General features: G+C 41.9%; 1 protein-coding gene across 2 annotated transcripts in view; it reads left to right on the top strand.

Annotated features, from left to right (window-relative positions):
- Positions 1-12,134, top strand: part of LOC105488548 (retinoic acid receptor responder 1) — a 36,391-nt gene that overhangs the window by 20,636 nt on the left and 3,621 nt on the right. The window contains exons 3-5 of one of the 2 annotated variants that reach the window (XM_011752737.3): positions 1,519-1,702; positions 7,546-7,682; positions 10,364-10,386. In XM_011752737.3, coding sequence (XP_011751039.2) covers positions 1,519-1,702; positions 7,546-7,682; positions 10,364-10,386 — 344 coding nt within the window. The remainder of the gene's footprint in view (positions 1-1,518; positions 1,703-7,545; positions 7,683-10,363; positions 10,387-12,134) is intronic. The other variant, XM_011752736.3, reaches the window with a different exon arrangement.

Below are 12,134 nucleotides of genomic sequence, written 5' to 3'. Positions count from 1 at the left end.
AGATCCAATTTTTTAATTTTTAATTTTTATTTATTCTTTTTGAGACAGGGTCTTGCTCGGTCTCCCCGGCTGGAGTGAAGTGGCACGATCATGGCTCACGGCAACCTTGACTTCTGGGCTCAAGTGCAGATAGAATTTTCATTACAATTTGTTTCCTCATGGACTTTTTTCTTTTTCTTTTTGGTGGTTGTTTTCACTGGGACTTCACCCAGTTTAAACAATCACAAAAGTAAAAAGAAGATTATTGCCTCAACTACACAACCAGCCAACGAGAGTTGGATTTGAGGAGGGCCAAGACTAGTGGCCCATGAACTTCCTCAAATTCTAGGCACAGTGTTGATATGTGCATTTTTCAGGGAATAGGTTCCCTGGCTTTTATTATCTGATTGAGGAAACTGGGGAATTCCTTAAAAGGGGGAAGAACCACTATGCGAGAAATGAGTCATACATCTGATGTCTAGTTGAAGCTCCAGATGTTTCTGGATTGTAAAATAAGTGAGGGAGAGCCCAGAATATCCAGAACATCTACATTTAAACATGAATGCAAGGCTGGGGGCAGTGGCTCATGCCTGTAATCCCAGCACTTTGGGAGGCCAAGCGGGGAGGATCACAAGGACAGGAGTTCGAGACCAGTTTGGCCAACATAGTGAAACCCCGTCTCTATTAAAAATACAAACGATTAGCCGGGCATGGTGGTGGGCACCTGTAATCCCAGCTACTCAGGAGGCTGAGGCAGAATCACGTGAACCCAGGAGGCAGAGGTTGCAGTAAGCCGAGATCGTGCCATTGCACTCCCACCCAGGTGGGACTCCATCTCAAAAAAAAAAAAAAAAAAAAAAAAATGAGTGCAAATAAACATTACTCAGGTAGTTGAATGAATCCCATGTGGATGATCGGTGCCCCCATTTATTCTGGATTAGATCTTGGCATTGAGAGATGAAGTTAGTACAGAGAGCCTGGGTTTCAGTGTTAGACAGAGGTGAGGTAAAGCCCTGGCTTATTAGCTGTGAGACATGGAGTAGGTTCCTTCTGAAACTTCAGTATCTTAATCTTCCAAAGTGGAATAAGAGGACCTAATTCATAAGGCAGCACGAAGACGTTGTTGTTATTTTTGTAAATAGGAGCCAGCTTCATCTAGATCGTTAGTAACTTTGAGGTCCACCTAAGCATTATGTTGGTCCACATTAGACAGTAAAGTGGCCACTACCCTAGAGGTTTCAGCCAAGCAGCGCTCAATGGATGTCGATGATATTTCTTTGGAAATATGCCCCGCATCATTTGATAAAGTCACAATCAGAAGACAAGAGTTTAAATGATAGCAAAGAGAAGGACTGTTGTATTCAGCTGTGAGTACAAAAACCACTTTCTATAAAGTAAAACTCACTACCATCTATTGATGCCAGAGCCTGCCCGCTTTGTACAATGAACTCTTCTCACTCTTGTGTGTGCTTGTGTGTATTGGGGTGAGTGGGAGGTGATAAGAAAGTATCCTGTTTAATTCCAAAGTCTTTACTTCAGGAAGGTGAAGGACGTTTGGGGAAATGTTCTGCTCGAGTGGTTTTCAAGAATCAGAAACCCAGACCAGCCATCAATGTAACTTGTACACGGCTCATCGAGAAAAAGAAAAGACAACAGGAGGATTACCTGCTTTACAAGCAAATGAAGCAACTGAAAAACCCCTTGGAGATAGTCAGCATACCTGGTATGAATCGGCATTTGGAATTTCTATATTCAGGAATGGATGTAATAACTAAATCTTTAATAGATCATTTAAGTTTTTATCCCTAAAGTGGCACTTTCATTCAACTGAAGATTGTGGTATCCCTCATAATTTAAACAAAACTCAGAGGTATCATCTTTCTGTTCTTCATCTCTAGTCCAATGCAGTAACTCCACCAACAGTATGTATCCCTTTAATCTCCTCATTTTCGAGTCAGGCATGGTGGCTCACACCTGTAATCCCAGCACTCTGGGAGGCCAAGGCAGGCAGATCACGAGGTCAGGAGTTCGAGGCCAGCTTGACCAACATGGTGAAACCCCGACTCTACTAAAAATACAAAAATTAGCCAGGCGTGGTGGCGCACAGCTGTAATCCCAGCAACTCAGGAGGCTGAGGCAGGAGAATCCCTTGAACCCAGGAGGTGGAGGTTGCAGGGAGCTGAGACTGTGCCACTGCACTCCAGCCTGGGCAACAAGAGCAAAACTCCACCTCCAAAAAAAAAAAAAAACCTCCTCATTTTCCATCCCAGAATGAGGGGTACAGTAAGAACTGAACCCCCAGGTAAGAGGTACAGGATTTTGAAATAGGATATGCATATAGGGGTGCTGTTCTCTGGGTTGAGTCCAGGAGCTGAGATGACATCTCTGTTCTTGGCAGTGGCTTTGGAAACTTTAGACGACAGCCTCCAGAGCCTCCACTCTGCTCATCACAGCCTTGTGCCCTAGGGCCGGGTGAGCGCTCTCTGGGATGCTGCAGGGGAGTCACGTTTATCTCATTTCAGGTCAGTAGTTAACGGGCAGTGGTGCTGTCTCTAACAAAGGAGCCCTGCCCTCTGAAGTGACTCAGCTGAACTGAAGCAGAGCTCATTTGTTCCTGCCCTCACCAGAATGTGTGGGTAGCAGTTGAGACTCAGCACATTTACTGGCAAATCCAATTTTCAAAACCACAGAAGTCATCTCTGGCCTTGCTCTTGGGTATTAAGCTTGATGTCTGACCGCAGCAGCATTCATCACCCCACCCTCTCCCACAGTTCACTCATTTGCCCAGATTCTGTGGCAAACCCATGTCAACACTGGAGGCTCTGCAGTCTCCATTCCTGAATGTCTCTGCTCCCCATCGATTTACTGAGATGAAATGTCCTTAAAAACTTCCAAGTGGAATACTGCTTCTTGCATTTCTAAAATTCTGAACTCTGAATGATTCTCACATGATAGTTATCTGACAACTCGGATCAAATCCTGTGCTTAGGAATCAAGGGGAGCAATTAAAATCTCACGTTGTAGCAGAATTTGTTTATATTTAGTATTGCTTGAAATAAATGAGCTGATGACTGATACTTATAAATCTATACTTATTTAGGGATTGTTTTCCTTTAGTTGGGAAAATAGGGCTTCTCTATACTCCTTCATACACAAATTTTAGAAATTGTATTGGATCTTTTCTTTGAATATTTGCCACAGGATCATGAGATTTTAGACACTCTTTAACAGCGCAGGTTAACTGAATTACGTTTAGTTAATAAGTCCTGTATATCCATAGGGGCCATTCTATAATAATCTAACTTAATGTAGCTACTGTGAAACTTCAAAAAACTTTTTAATAGAGGGCAACTTTTCATCAAAAAACTTGTAAGTTTTGCTGTCATAGTAAATTTGGCAGAGACATTTAATGGTGCTATCTATAGCTTGTCTGTGTATGTAAAATTACTTAAAACCAAAAAGGTTTGGTTTTAGATAAGGTAAATTTTCCCAAGTTCAAATCTCAGGGGGGCTGGGCGTGGTGGCTCACGCCTGTAATCCCAGCACTTTGGGAGGCTGAGGCGGGTGGATCACGAGGTCAGGAGATTGAGACTATCCTGGCTAACATGGTGAAACCCTGTCTCTACTAAAAACACAAAAAATTAGCCAGGCATGGTGGCGGGCACCTGTAGTCCCAGCTACTTGGGAGGCTGAGGTAGAAGACTCGCTTGAACCCAGGAGGCGGAGGTTGCAGTGAGCTGAGATTGCACCACTGCACTCCAGCCTGGGCAACAGAGTGAGACTCTGTCTCAAATTAAAAAAAAAAAAAAAAAAAAAAAATCTCAGCAGATTCCTATTCAGTATTTAATCAATCCAAGGCATTGGACTGTTGTAGTACAATGGATAAGTGAGAAGATCTAATCCATTTTGGAATATCCTTGCTCCACGTTTTTCCCCCCTTGAGTTGTCTGCTTTTTATGAGTAAAAGTTTCACTTCTAATGAATTTGCAAACTTCCTAGTGATGAATCCAAGTATACTACATACAGAGTGCAAGACTGAAGACCTAGGAATAACCAGCTGAAGTTGTGTCTGTCGAAGTGATTCTACAGCAGTGTTGCCAGCACTTATCCTTTCAAATGTTCTCACTATTAACAGTATTTAGTATAATTGATTTATCTTCTAGGGTCATGGGTTTTGATTTCACAAATCTGAACTCACAGCAGCACCATAAGATAGAACATGTGATGATGAGTTGGATCAAGGAAGTTTTCAGTCAATGAAGACAGGAATGATGGGAAACCTCTTAACAGCAAAATAAGCAAAAGAGTTTATATCCAAGATGTTGAATTCAGAGTCTTGTATTACATAATGTTCTGAAGTTCTAATGGTTCAGCTCCTCATAGCAGTGAGGAAAAACAAATTCATTCGTGAAATGCTGATATTCTTGTCAGGAAGTAGAAGTCCGAAACACACTTTCTACAATAACATCTGTAAAAATAGTCACAGCTCCCTACTGATTACTTATCGTATGGTGACAGGCAAAAATGACATTACCAGGTTAAATAAATTACACAGAAAAGCCAGTGAAGAGTACTGAAAAGTCCTTAGTTCCAAGTTTGAAGGCACTTCGATATTAACAGGAAAGCATTATGGAACCAAAAAACTTACATGTCACGTAAGGGTGATATGATGACAATGAAGGGCAACAAATACCTTTTGCTTTATTCTCAACAGGTATTTTCTCCTAAAAGATTTCTCCAAGTGCTGAGCCCTCAATGCTGCTATTTATTTCTAACATCTTACTGCACTCCACAAGACAGCTGTGTTGAAGCTTTTCCATTTTGTCAAGGCTCATACCCCAGCCTCATGCACTTTCAAGAGATAGTCTTGCCTCCTGCTTTACTGAGATTGAGACATTTGATTCTGTCATTTCTTCCCACCTCACAAAGTTGCTACATCTTCCCCAACCCTCTCTTTAATTCTAAGACTCCTTTTATTTATACCCTTGGTTCTGGTTTATCTGGTTCTTTCATAATTTTGCCCCATCAGTATCCTTCCCACCTTTAGAACCTTCATCAACCAGTTCCTTCTCTTGTCCTATAAAGATCATCAAGATCAGAGTTCTGTTGACCAGTTTCTTCACTGACCCATCACCCCCTCTTTTTCTTTATTCTGTCCACTTGTCAAAAGTAGATTCTATACACATTGCCACATCCTCAAACTCTTCCTATTTGGCTTCTACCCTATGTACATAAAGGGACCACCCAGATCACCAAAAAGCCTAACCACCAGATCTTGCTTCTTATCCTTCTTGATTTATCTGTAGAACTTTTTTTTTTTTTTTTTTTGAGACAGAGTCTCCCTCTGTCCAGTGTGTGGTGGCGCAATCTTGGTTCACTGCAACCCCTGTCTCCTGGGTTCAAGCAATTCTCCTGCTTCAGCCTCCCAAGTATCTGAGATTACAGGTGTGTGCCACCATGCCCAGCTAATTTTTATATTTTTAATAGAGTTGGGGCTTCACCATGTTGTTGTTCACGAGGCTGGTCTCCAACTCCTGACCTCAGGTGATCCACCCACCTCAGCCTCCCAAAGTGCTGGGATTACAGGCGTGAGCCACCATGCCCGGCCTATCTGTAGCACTTTACATCATCCACCTTCATGACTTTCTTGACACTGTATTTAATACACCTAATAACAAACTCAACTTGTTTTCACCCAAAATGTTCCCACTTTCTGTCCTACATTTATTTAATGGTATTACTATTCTCCTAGAGTTATCCAGAAATTTTGGTCATTATCAACTAATCTCCTAACATTTAATAACTTGCCATTTCCTATCAAGCCTGCATTCACAAAGTATTTTGGACTAATCTTGTCATCTCCAAATCCACTGTCACCATCCTTCATGCCTGGGCTTCTCCCTGAAACCACCGCACCCGGCAGTCAAAGTCATCTTCCACACTTACTACTCAACTGCAGTTCATACCCACTCTGGCATCTCTGCAAACAAGGCCTTTCAAAATCTCCTGCCAGTATACTGTATATTCTATCAAGACCAGCCACTTAGGCTGCCCCTGCCTGGTGCCTTCCTACCTTCACATGCTTGCTTTCTCACTCAGACCCCACACACATGACAGCAATTCAAGGCCCAGCCAAAATCTCATCTCTGTGAAGTTTCCCCCAACCCTCTCCAGCCCAAAGAAACCTGTCCCTTCCCTGCTGTCCCTCAGCTTTCTGATCCTCCCTCTCTTAAGGAATGTATCAACTATAACCCCACCATGTCAACATGTGGAGGGTGGGGACCCATCTTGGTATCCTTCACAGATCCCAAGAAATCAATGAATGCTGTTTGAATTACCTCTGAGTACAAACCAGCCAAGTTCTACCAATACAGAAGAGAATTTATGCTAAGGATTACTTTACCCAGAAGGATTAGTTTCCTAATAAGCTTGTTAGTATTCCTCATGTATTGTGCTATTATTGGGCCTTAATATAGTATCCCTGCAAAACTGCATAAAACGATGGTTCATGAATAGTCATCTCATAAAATTTGAGCTCCTAAAAGTCACAAACAGTAATTTATTAGTCACTGTATCCCTAACCTCTCACGGTGTCTAATATTGTGTAAGTTTTAATAAAGATGTTTGCCAAATTTGAAAGATTTTAGGTCCGAAAACAATGCCACAGAAAAAATCCACCTGATTTCTTCACGTGTTAAACAAGAGTGACAGAGTTGCTGCCAACACATTGATTAGCTTTAAAGCGAATGACCAGAGAAGCACAAAGATATTTTGGTAGACTAGGAAGCAAAGACCACCATCACATTCACTGTAGACCTAAATCAGAAGGTAAGGTTTGTATCAGTGAATATCAGTGATAGATTTTTCAACCTAACTAAAAATGCTTCTTGGCCAGCACAGTGGCCCTCACCTGTAATCTCAACACTTTGGGAGGCCATGGCAGGAGGATCGCTTGAGCCCAGGAATTCAAGGCTACTGTGAAGTATAATTGTGGCACTGCATTCTAACCTGCGTAACAGAGCAAGACCCTATCTCTTAAAAAAAAAGCTTCTTAACTAACAAGACTTAAGTTAAATTGAATGTCATCTTTGAGTATTCAGTAATGAGTATGCAAAAGTCACTTTAGCTGCTAGGTGCGAGACAGTTGGAAGGAGAAGACTGAAATCTGAGAGATTTGGTAGCAGACTGTGGCCGTGGTCTCAGGGAGAAGCAGCCCAGGCCTGAAGGGTGGTAGCAGTGGGTTTGGAGAAGACATGATGGGTCCAAGATACTTTGTGGACATAGGCTTGATAGAATGTAGGCTTCGTAGCTCTTATTTTTGCATGTATACAGTACAGCAAATGGCCATTGATTTATAATAGATTTACTCAGTTTGGCAAGTTGAAGAATATAAATCTACATACTAACATAGAAACAGATACAAACAAATCACATATCTGGCTCAAGGTCTTGCTGTGAGAGAGATGACTGCTATGACTAAGTTTAAACCCTATTTCATTTCTGTAATTTCTGAGATTTTGTCTTAAAAATGCATTAATACAAATGTGCTTTTTTTGTCTCTTTCAGATAATCATGGACATATTGACCCCTATCTGAGACCCATCTGGGATTTGGCTTTCCTTGGAAGCTCTTACGTGATGTGGGAGATGACAACACAGGTTTCACACTACTACTTGGCACAGCTCACTAGTGTGAGGCAGTGGGTAAGAAAAACCTGAAAATTAACTTATGCCGCAAGAGTTACAATCAATGCAGTCTCCTTAGACTGAATTCATGTGAACTTCTAATTTCATATCAGGAGTTTTAATCACATTTATTTCAATAAATATTTGAGTTCATGCAATGGGCCAAGTATTGTTTCAGGGGCTGGGGATACAGTTGCAAACAAAGACACAACGTTGCTGCCCTCATTGAGATTAATTCTAGTGAGAGAAGAGACAGTGAACTAATAAATAAATATGTATCATAGGATGGTAAATGCTATGAAAAAAAAATTAAGTAGCCAAGGTGGAAGGATCATTTGAGGTCAGGAGTTTGAGACCAGCCTGGGCAGCACAGCAAGGCCTCATCTCTGCAAAGAAAATAAAAATTAGCCAGATGTAGTGGCACATGCCTGTAGTCCCAGCTACTCGGGACACAGAGTTGGGAGAATTGCTTGATCCAGGAGTTGGAGGTTGCAATAAGCTATGATTGCGCTACTGTACTCCATCCTGGGCAAGAGAGTGAGATGCTGTCTCTAAGAAAACCCAAAAAATGAGGTAGGGAACAGGGAATGCAGGGTATTGACAGAATTACTACTTAGTCTGAAGTAAGGCTAATTTGAGCAGAGGTGACTTTGGAGTAGAGGCCAAAGGGAAGTGAGGGTGAGCTGAGCCCTGCTCCCGTAAGGAAAGAGAATGTCAGACGGAAGGAGCTGAGGCTGCAAGATTCACGTCTTTGAGTAAGCAGGAAAGGATATGATCAATCCAGATGATCTCAGGAACACAGAGGGTTCACCTGGAGGGAAACAGCGGTGCAGATACTGGTAAAAGGACAGACGGATATCAGGGTGGGAGTTTGTGGAAGTTGTATTCTAACTGCTTTGTCTTCTCAGTGAAACAGGAGGCAAAGTCATTAGCTGAGAGCAGGAGAAATAGCAGTGAGGCTGGTGTGGCTGGAACTGAGTGATGAGGGGAGCATGCCAAGAGACAGATCAAATGGAGGGGGGCAAGTGGACAGCATCAGTTCATGGAAGACTTTGCAGACCATTCAAAGAGTCTTGTCTTTCACTCTTTTACCCATTAGAGGGTTTTTACCAGAGGAGTGACATGATCTGACTTACAATAGGATCATTATGGCTGCTATGTTAAGAACAGGTAACAGGGAGATAAAGGAACAGAAAAACCAGTGAAGTATTGCAATATTCGGACAGGTGCAGTGGCTCACACCTGGAATCCCAACACTTTGGGAGGCCAAGGCGGGCGGATTATTTGAGGTCAGGAGTTCAAGACCAGCCTGGCCAACACGGTGAAACCCCATCTCTACTCAAAATAGAAAAATGAGCCGGGCTTGGTGGCGGGTGCCTGTAATCCCAGCTACTCAGGAGGCTGAGGCAGGATAATCACTTAAACCAGGGAGGCGGAGGTTGCAGTGAGCCGAGATTGCACCATTGCACTCCAGCCTGGGCTATAGAGCAAGACTCTGTCTCAAAAAAAAAAGAAAAAAGTATTGCAATATTCTAGGCAAGGCCTGGCGCTGGCTTGGACCAGGGTGGTAGCAATGGGGCTAGAGAGATGTTTGGATTCTGGCAGATTGACAGTATTTGCTCATGGGTTGGATATGGATATCAGAAATGAGAGGAATTAAGGATGATTTTTAGGATTTTGGCATAATTGACTGGGAGGACAGAGTTTTCATTTACCGATTGAGGAAGCTTATAGCAGGAACAGAATTGAGGCAGAATTATCTTGATTTGGGGCATTCTAAATTCTATAACCAGAGAATCTGTATAATCATCTGGACAGAAGAGTCTAAAGGTCACAGGAGAGGTCTCAGCTGTAGTTGTCACCATACAGTATTTAAAGCCACAAGACTGGATGAGATCACAGGTAATGAGTGTAGACAAAGAAGGTAAGTTATGTAAAGGATTGGATCATGGAACACTTCTGACTTAAGCAGTTGGAGATATGGGGAAAAAAAGTATTTCAAGGATGAAGACTGGCTGGTAGTATTAAATGCTGCTGGAGACTCAAGTAAGATGAGGACTGAGAACTGCCCATTTCACTGAGCAACTGGAAGTCAACAAATGGAGAGCTTATCAAAAGCCCTCTCACTGGCACAGTGGGGACAAAAGCCTGATTGGGGTAGGTTCAGGAAAGGATGGGAGGAGAGGAGAGGAAGTGGACATTCCATCCTTTCAAGAAATTTAGCTATAATAAAAGAGAGTAAAAGGAAGGAAGAGGACTATAGCTGGACAATGGGTGGGCATAGGGCTGAAAGGGTTTTTTCTTTGTATTTTTTTTGGTTGGGAGACGTAACAGCATGTTTATATGTTGATGAGGAAAAGTCCGGCAGAGAGAGGCAAAGTAGGAATTGCATGAAAGAGAGGGAAAAGTTAGAGTTACTATCTTTGAGTAGGCAAGAGAGGATGTGATTAATCCAGATGATATTAGAAACACGGAGAGTTCACCTAGAGGGAAAGCAGGAAACAGTGGCCCAGTCTAGGAGGGCAGATATCAAAGTGGGATCTTGTGGAAGCTCTATTCTAACTGCTTCTGTCTTCTCAGTGAAAAAGGAGGCAAAGTAATCAGCTGAGAGCAGGACAAGAGCGAAGGTGTTGGGAGTATCAGAGAGGCAAGCTGAACTAATCATAAGCACCAATTTAAAAAATTTGTTTTGTTCATAGGTTCACCCATGGATGGATCATCAGTGAGTATCTTCTGAGTACAGGATTTACTCAGCATTAAGTCATCATTTTTAATGCCAATAATAAAGTTTGGTTTGCTTTCCAAAGACCACATGTACAACACACATCAACTAGAAACCTAGATTTTGTCTTTACTTATCAAAATGAACATGTCTTTTCCCATATAGAACGCTTTTAAATAGAAATTACCATCTAATTGATTGTTGCCACATAACAAGTCAAGATACGGTACCAGTTCTTTTGCTAGATAAGTTTCTATCTTTTGCTACATAAGTTTCTATCTATTTCTGACACACTCTTATCTACCAAGATAACCACACCCTCAACAAGAGGCTTTTACTGTACCTGATTTTAAAGTTAGGGGGAAGAGGTTGTTTTAAGCATAGAAAATAGTGTCAAGATAATACAGAACTAATTGTAGTAAATGTGAGAGGAAAACAATAGGAATAGAGCAACACATTGAGATAACGAACATGTTTCCCTTTCTTTTGCAGTTGCATATGACACATTTTTACCACTAGGACATACTAGGGTACAAAAAATAGCAGGTGTATTTCTCTCCCATTCTAACCAGTCTTTCATGTCCATCATCTGTCCACTAATATGCCTTAACCAAATTGCAAGTAGGAAAGTGAGGACATATGTGTAACTAGACAGTTAAAAAGCAGAAATGCAGGCTGGGTGCAGTGGCTCACGCCTGTAATCCCAGCACTGTGGGAGGCCGAGGCAGGCAGATCATGAGGTCAGGAGATGGAGACCACCCTGGCTAACACGGTGAAACCCTGTCTCTACTAAAAATACAAAAAATTAGCCGGGTGTGGTGGTGGGCGCCTGTAGTCCCAGCTACTTGGGAGGCTGAGGCAAGAGAATTGCTTGAACCCGGGAGGCAGGGATTGCAGTGAGCTGAGATTGTGCCAGTACACTCCAGCCTGGGTGACAGGGCAAGATTCTGTCTCAAAAACAAAACAAAACAAACAAAAACAGAAATGCAGAGGGAGAATGCTCATTGAGTTAGAGTTTTAGATTTTCTTTTTTCCCCCCTGTGATGTCTGGGTGTTAGATAAATAATAGTTGAATATGCAGCTGACTTGCTGGGTCACCCAAGGCAAATCATTTCTCTCTTAGGGCCTATTAAATGAGGACTCACAAAGGATTGAAGTGAAACTAACACAAATTTAAATCCCTGGAGCAATTAGGATATTTGGTTTCAAGGTTGATATGCATTTCAGCTTAGAGTTCTCTTAAAGAAAAGTATGTACATATGCACAAAGATTTTCAAATTCTGCCAATGAGTGGCCACTAAAGTCTCCTGTGACCCTTCACCAAAAGAAGCAACACAAGCAACAAGCAATGATTTTTTAAAAGACACTATGAGCAGAAGGTCTAAATACCATTCTGAGAGACTAGTAACAGGACACTAGGGCTGAGAAAGCCAGTATGGCACGGAGGCAGGAAGTGACTGGAGGTGCTCTTGGCCCAAGGTAGCTCAAAAAAAGTATAAAGATGATAATTTTTCCAAAAACTTTCTGGGTGGGAATTACTATCTCGATACTCAGGGCTAATTTCACCTTTAAATCAATGTGTAAAGAAGTACAAGCTTATAAACTCACAGCCCCACATGAATAAGGCCTGAGGGAAGAGTGTGCAAAAAAAAAAAAAAAAAAAAAAAAAAAAGAAGGACTGAAATACAAATATAAAGTAAGACCCATCTTACTGGCACAACACTTTCCTTAGAACTGAAGAATAGATG

Source organism: Macaca nemestrina, chromosome 2 (genome assembly GCF_043159975.1).
Source record: "Macaca nemestrina isolate mMacNem1 chromosome 2, mMacNem.hap1, whole genome shotgun sequence".
Classification (NCBI taxonomy): domain Eukaryota; kingdom Metazoa; phylum Chordata; class Mammalia; order Primates; family Cercopithecidae; genus Macaca; species Macaca nemestrina.
This window is presented reverse-complemented; position numbering and strand designations above follow the sequence as displayed.